The following is a 7,799-nucleotide window of genomic DNA, read 5'->3' as shown; positions in this document are numbered from 1 at the left end:
ATTAAGCCAATTTCCTAACAGTTTGTTTTATCAATGTTTAGATTTTATTACTCAAATTTCTCAGCACAGATAAGACTTCCTACCAAAAGGTCATATATTAAGATGCCACAGCTACATATAAAGGCTATTTCCGCACGTAGCAACATTCTCACCATCTTTGCTTCTAGCATAAGCACAGTTTGAGCTATAGCTACCTGGAGAAATTTTCTTTATTCTGTTTTTCTTCAAATTCTTCATCTCTGACAAAGAAATTAAGTCCTAGCCAATATATGTTTTTCAATTCTATTAACTTTTGGAATTAGGTAGATTTAGTAAACCACAAGCATGAAATGCTTGTATTTCTTTAAGAGTAAATCTTTCCTACACTGACGGTGTATACACTATCATCGTTGGATTCATGACATGTGTGCAACAGTTGAATTTCAAATTCAAATTTTGCATAGTTGTCAATCATCCAACGCTGATAGTGTATACACTGTCAGTGTAGGAAAGATTAATCCTTTCTTTAAGAGTAAATCTTTCCTACACTGACGGTGTATACACTATCATCGTTGGATTCATGACATGTGTGCAACAGTTGAATTTCAAATTCAAATTTTGCATAGTTGTCAATCATCCAACGCTGATAGTGTATACACTGTCAGTGTAGGAAAGATTAATCCTTTCTTTAAGAGTAAATCTTTCCTACACTGACGGTGTATACACTATCATCGTTGGATTCATGACATGTGTGCAATAGTTGAATTTCAAATTCAAATTTTGCATAGTTGTCAATCATCCAACGCTGATAGTGTATACACTGTCAGTGTAGGAAAGATTAATCCTTTCTTTAAGAGTAAATCTTTCCTACACTGACGGTGTATACACTATCATCGTTGGATTCATGACATGTGTGCAACAGTTGAATTTCAAATTCAAATTTTGCATAGTTGTCAATCATCCAACGCTGATAGTGTATACACTGTCAGTGTAGGAAAGATTAATCCTTTCTTTAAGAGTAAATCTTTCCTACACTGACGGTATATACACTATCATCGTTGGATTCATGACATGTGTGCAACAGTTGAATTTCAAATTCAAATGCTGATATTGTATAGAACTACAATAAATGCAGTAAATTTTTTTTTTCTTTCTATCTTAAATCAAGCAGCAACTTTTCTTTCTTGCAAATGTTGTTATAACCATTTGGTGTTCCTGCATCTTTGAATCTTTGTCAATTTTTAGTAACTACAAATTCCTTTGGTTCGAATCCTGCACTCTTTAATGCATATCTCAAGCGAATTTTTTAAATTATTCATGCATGCATACAAGTCCAAACTTGTGGCTTTTGTGAATATGACGGTTTCTTTTGTCAAATCTGGCTATTCTTGTAGCTCTTCGACTCTGTATTTCAAATGCTGACAAAAATAATTTTCAAAATCATCACAAATTGGACCAAAAGTACAAGTGGATAATGATTTTGTCACCGACGAAAAGATATCACCACCAATCCAATTACTAGCTGAATGTGCTTTCCCATTTTGGACCCTCACAAGTTTCAGTTCAAATCAATCCTATAAATCTAACAAGCGGGTGCAAATTTTTACCTAAGTTTTGGTATAATCTTGATTTTTGCATAAATTTAGTCATATAAGTCTTACACTAAAATTGTACTACTTCTACATCAAATGTTGTTATAAGAATTACAGAGTCTCAACTTGTGACAGTGCTTTCAAGATCTTGTCCTTATTTGCAGTGAAGGAGACTCTTGATTCTGTTGGCTTTCTCCTTTATTTGCGACAGCTTAAATCTTAATTTCTTAATATGAACTGATTGGAATCTACTATTAAACTTTTGCTGGCAAAAGTTGATCATCATTATGTTAGGGTCGGAAAGTTGATTATCCATGTCTCAACAATTGTCTTTTGTGCAAATAGTGCTTATAATGTCTAAGGTGTTATACATGCATGGCACTTTTTTTTTTTTTTTTTTGGACTAATCAACTTTCTTCGTGGTTGATTTAAATTACAAGTACGAATATTAATAATTACAAAAGAGTAAAGTCATGATACAACTGTTAGACTTTTACTTTATGGGTTCGTACTTTTTCTTCATCTCTCTTGTTCCCTACATGAAACCTTTTGACAATGAAAGATAACCAGGAATGCCCTTCCCAGGTAAAGTTTTTTTTTTTTTTTTGATAAACATTTCATCATTCATTGCATCTGCATTAATGGCAAAAATGACATGAACCATACACAAAGACAAACAGATCTGAAGAACAAAATTAGACACTATAGATCTTAAAAGATCGAGTTAATATTACACTGTGAAACTCAAAATATACTTAAAAGATAAAACATTTATTGTCTCGTGATCATTTGTGTATGTTTTCAATAGCATCGCTTGCCTTCTCCCAGATCCATTAATAAACTGATTCAAGTGCAAATGTTAATGTGAGATCCGACGAGATACAGCTAAGAAATCTCAATTTGAAAATTAAATATGAGAAAACTTAAATCAATAAAAGAAATATAAAACTAACAAAACTCGCACGAGAAATCCCTAAGAGAGGAGGAAAGTCTCACTAAAAATCCCTAAAAGAAAAAAAACTCTTACTAGGAAACTCTAGAAGATACTCTATTTCAAATACACAAAAATAACTAAAAAAAAAAGAAAAAAGATAGACATGGAAGGGAGGGAGACCAAGGGACGGAGTTTTGCTTTGCGTAAAGATAGTTTTGGGTTTAGTTTTTAATCAAATGTAGTTTTCATTGCAATGGTTGGTTTAATGACCTAGGATATGGTGGTCATGCACAGATTCAAGAACTCTTTCATATTTGAACAAGGTTGATCTAATGCATACTTTTTATATTTTTCTTGATTATCTTGCCAATAATTCTTTTTGGTTTTCTGGCCCTTGAGTTCTCTTTCCTTTTTGGAGTACATAAATAAACTTATACTACTTCAAATCACATGGACAATTTCTCTAGATTTTCTTAGGCAACATTGCAAGGCAATAATCCAAATAATAGTTGATTAGAGCTCATACACTTTGTAATAAACCTTCTTTCACGGTAGATGATATTATGCTTGTCTATGTGCTATCTTAAACATACACCAATTGTATCTGTAACAGCAATTCTGAAAATTGCTAAGAGAAATCAAATTCAAAGTAGTGATCTGGCGTTAAGAGAATCAGGCAAAACTGAAAAGAGCGGAAAAAAAAAAGAAAAAAAAGCACAGTAAATTTGAAAGTGAGTAATGTCTTGACAAGCTTTCTAATTCCAAGTGAACACGCATTTACCTACTGACCAAAAAGAGCTGGTGGTACAATCATGCTTCCATAGGTTGCTCCATTTTTCCTGGATGATCAGTTTGTCCGTATTAAAATCTTCAACTTTTATTGTCCGTATTAAAATCTTCAACCTTTAAAAATAAAAGTTGAAGATTTTAATTCGGACAAACTGATCATCCAGGAAAATCTACAACTTTTAAAATCTGATTATTTTTTTTTTTAAATCTTCAACTTTTATTACTATCAGTTTCTCCAATGTCTAGATTTTTTAATCACTAATAACCACATCAGTGAATCTGATCCAGCTAATTCCCTAGATATGAAAACAGTAACGAAAAGCTTGGCTGGAAATAAACAGTTGCAAATCTGTGTAGTCAAAATTCTTGTCCGTATGCTGTGCTGCGAAACCTTTTAATTGTGCAGGCGTCAAGAATTTTAAGCAGGACTTGGTTGCTAGTGCACCTAGGGGTCTTAAATTGGCTCAATGCTGCTCCATTTCTGATGAAATGTTCTAAAATCTTCTTGAAAGTACCCTTCTCCACAATGCAGAGCTCTAGAGGGCCAATGGAATTTGTTCTTCGGGAGACAACATATCCGTGGTCGACAAAAGAGGCATCCATTTCGCGACAACATTCTCTTAGGACCCTTTCTTCAACTTCTCCATTGATTTCCCAGTATATTACATAATGGCCTGGTTGCTTAGCTACATCAGCATGGCTTGTGAAGTCCACTAGCTCAGCTTTTGACTTGCTAAGTGCTTGAGAACCCCTTTCCACCACTAATTGAAGATCTTTTTCGGTATTCTTGTCAATGTTCACTGTTAATATTAACTTTCTCCTGCATATAAAGTTCAGCTTGGGGATCTTTTTGTGGAAACCAGCCACTTCTACCACATCTCCTAACCTATACCGGTATAGCCCTGCAAGATAGATAAGAGGTAGGGGAGAGTGTTAATAAGGAACCATAAGCCCAGGGAGTTTTTCAGTAAAAAAATTTCCCATCTCTTTTGCAAGTCTATTGATTGAGAATATGAAGCCAGAAATATAATTGACCAGGTAAGAGAAAGTGAGAAACCCTAATGCCATATAATTTGAATATAATCATCCCTTTGGAGATAAGGTGCAAATGTCATGTAACGTGTGGAAAGCAATAATGGACAGGCAAATTCCATGAGATAAAGGAAGATCAACTCAACTACACTTGATTTGGGCAAATGACAAAGGACAAGTATCTAGACTTGAGAGAGACAAATGCATTTGCACCATAACTTTAGTTGTAATCATCATAATATTTTCATTTTCATTTCACTCCGTTGTCTAGTGTCGTATCACTTCCAATTTTCTTTAAGACAACTGTTAATAAACATAAAGATTTAGATTCTTCAAAGATCTGGTGTTTTTTGACGTCCTAGACAGTCCATGTTTCTGGTCAACTGGAAAATATCAGCGTCTTGGAGAAACAAGTTCACAAATATATACTGGTACTAGCATGGTAATATCAAACACGTCTCCATGCTTCATGGTTTAAATTAAGAGATGGGACAGTTTACTTTTCTACTCATAAATTGAATGGCTATGGAGAAATTTTGTGGATCATGATATTTTTACTATATGCGGTGATGGAGCTAAAAGATCACAAGAGGATTAATGAGTCACTTTCAGGACCCATAATGAAAATTGAAGGCGGCCCCGAAAGACCTGCGTCAATTCCAAGGAGCCATACTTAGCAATTTTGTTCCCTAAATAGTAGGTAATGCAAATCAAAGTTTAACTTTTACCGTCATTTACTGACCTGTGAAAGTGGTTAAAACAATCTCATATTCTTGCCCCAGCTTGACTTGAGAGAGTGGTACTGGATCCTCTTCTATAAAGTCATCTGTGTTTGAATTTGCGTTCTGTTGGTTTTGGCTATGAAGAGGTATGAATTCAAAGTAAGAAAAAGTGGGCATAACGGCAAAGGTAACTTTCTCTGGAGGAGAAGAAGGATTCACATTTACTCCAATCCAGCTCTCTGTGGACCCATAATCAGCACTCACAAGAGGCAAGTTTCCAGCATAATGCCTTAACTTTCTCAAATACGGTTGCATTGATCCTGTCATAATGGAATAGACATACTTAGCATTTGGCCACAACTTTGGGATCATGCAAAACCAATCCTTCACCTCCAATTCCTCACAAGTTGATGCAATCCTCGAGGCCAGACAAGGATTTGGCGAAATGATATCCAAGACGGCATTTCTCACCTTTGTTATCGTGATTCTTGAGCTCAAACTTCCTTCTCTTATGTCATCACATATCTCCCTCCACAACTCTTCAAATGATCTGAAAGCTTGCACTATGCTATAAGCAAATGTTGAGGTAATGAATTCAACTTCATCGCGAAAATGAAGTCCAAGAAGGAGGTGACAGTAGGTGGATTGATTGTAATCTCCACTTGAAATCACTGCTTCAGGGCTACAAGTAAATGATTTTGTCTGCTCCTGTTTGATCTTGAACTCCTCACTAGCATAGTAGTGTGTGGTGGCTGTGCCAACTGTTAATCCACCTTTTGTTTTGAACTGCTTGCTGCCGTAAATCAACTCAAGAATTCTTCCTCCTTCCCTTATTGGATAGATCCTACGGCCACCGTGTTAAGCCAAAAAAGGGATGAGAAGTAACAAAAGTAATTATGGATTGTATCTACGTATGGTCCTAAGTCTAGGTAAGGGAAAATTCTAAGTTGATTTAATATTATGCTCTACTTCATGGTAAAGGAAGAATTCTAGGATTCCATGATTCTATGTTTGGGATAATGGAATAACTAGAGGAATTCCAAACGGAATATTGCTCTATGTTTGTTTTTGAGAGTGAGAGAGAGAGATACCTTGATCTATAAGCTGCTGCCAACTTGAAAACCTGAAGAGTAGTCTTTGAACTATGCTTTGTGAATGGTACAAACTTCTGTCGTCCCTCGGTTGTTCCAGAGCTGGTTAGTTTTCATAGTCCATCGAAGTAATAGTTGGCCAAAGTGAAAACAAATGAGAAAAACTTTTTGTTGAATAGTATTGAGTGGTAGGTGGTGATTTTCTTTCAATTTATCTGAAAGATACATTTTTTATTAGTTTCTCGATACCAATAATTGGTATAGATTTGTTGTCTTCTTGCAAGTTCAAGTTGAACTGTTTCTCAATTAATTATTCAGCAACGCCGGATGGGAAAGAAGAGAAAGAAGATGGGAAACATGAAGCCATCAATTTCTAATGTTTCGAAACTGTACTTTATTGTGTAATCATTCGATTGCATGTCGAAAACAATCAAGAAGGAAAAGAAAGGGATGATCAAGAAATCAAGTAAGAAAGGTCAACCTCAGAGATGATAAAGAAATCAAGTAAGAAAGCTCTACCTCAACGAGAGATTTGTGATTGCTTCTTGAGTGAGTAGAGGAGCTTCGTCTCCATCAGCAATTCTCTGAATATAAGGTTCTAAATCAGCATGGGAAGCAAGAGGAACCAAAGAGGTAAAAAGGGATTCCAATGCATTTTCTTCCATTTCTTGAATGTTGATGTCCCGAAACCATTTCTTGAGATACTCAACTCCATAATTCAGCCGAAGAATTTGGCTGAGTGTTTGAGTCTGAACTGAATCTGCGGTTTCAGCTACTTCATCAAACCAACCGATGATATCACTCTCTCCATTTCTCTCCATTTAGGCTGATGATGTTGCAGCTATCATGCAGCAATATTGCTCAATCTTATAAGCAACAAAAATGCAATAGTTGTTAGTGGAAGTTATCTTTTTCTCTGCCAATTCAAGTTAAGCGAGGAAAAAAAAACCACAATAGGTGCCCTGTGCCCACATGAATACTGAAAGATCCTCTTGGTATCTTGTCCTTGATCTTGTCCTCTATCAAAAAGCTCAACAAGTCTAACAAAATCTTCAAACACAATTTGTACGACTGCTTGTAGACCACAGGGCTTCTTTTTATCGGATTTATTGTATGAAAGAGAGAGACAGTGTGTATGATTCGAGTGAGATTCTTTGGCAATGGATGGAGACGAATGAGCGCGGGACCAAAAACCATTATTATTTTTGACAGCTAGACTTTACCTTCATTTCCCTCCCTTTCCTACCTTAAATGCTAACGTTACAGTGGACTAGGTTCTGACCATAAAAAGGTATATAGTATGATATTCTTTTCATGTCCTGGTGCTTTATGGTAAGATGATGCAACTACTAGGTGAACTTCAGACATGCAATTAAGCAATTCATGGTATATCCTTGCTGAGTATGACAAGTTGGTTAATGATCAAATAGTTCGTAAACTGAGAAAGTTTTCTGAACTCATCTTTGTTCGTTTAGAGATTAGACTAATTGGACTAAATTAATTTGAGGTTGCACCAATTAAAGTCTCTCTTATTACACAAGTGATATGGGCTGAGATGTAATAAACTATAGATGAAAAAGAAAAAACATACACATGTAACTCTGATGTAAAGTCTAAAGATCTTACTTTGATCGTTACTTCCATAATAATCTTAACTCCG

The 7,799-nt window shown here is 35.4% G+C and overlaps 1 protein-coding gene across 1 annotated transcript; it reads right to left on the bottom strand.

Annotated features, from left to right (window-relative positions):
* Positions 1-3,204: 3,204 nt before the first annotated feature.
* Positions 3,205-7,146, bottom strand: LOC113782394 (indole-3-acetic acid-amido synthetase GH3.10). Its single transcript, XM_027328286.1, has 4 exons — positions 6,659-7,146; positions 6,140-6,241; positions 5,069-5,892; positions 3,205-4,196 (listed from the first exon to the last, which is right to left on the bottom strand). Exons 1-4 carry the CDS (start codon positions 6,958-6,960, stop codon positions 3,652-3,654), a joined length of 1,773 nt encoding a protein of 590 aa, XP_027184087.1. The 5' UTR covers positions 6,961-7,146; the 3' UTR covers positions 3,205-3,651.
* Positions 7,147-7,799: the final 653 nt, after the last annotated feature.

Source organism: Coffea eugenioides, chromosome 9, assembly GCF_003713205.1.
Source record: "Coffea eugenioides isolate CCC68of chromosome 9, Ceug_1.0, whole genome shotgun sequence".
NCBI classification, from domain to species: Eukaryota; Viridiplantae; Streptophyta; class Magnoliopsida; order Gentianales; family Rubiaceae; genus Coffea; species Coffea eugenioides.
The sequence above is the reverse complement of the archived record's forward strand: the minus strand, read 5'-3'. Positions and strand labels throughout refer to the sequence as shown.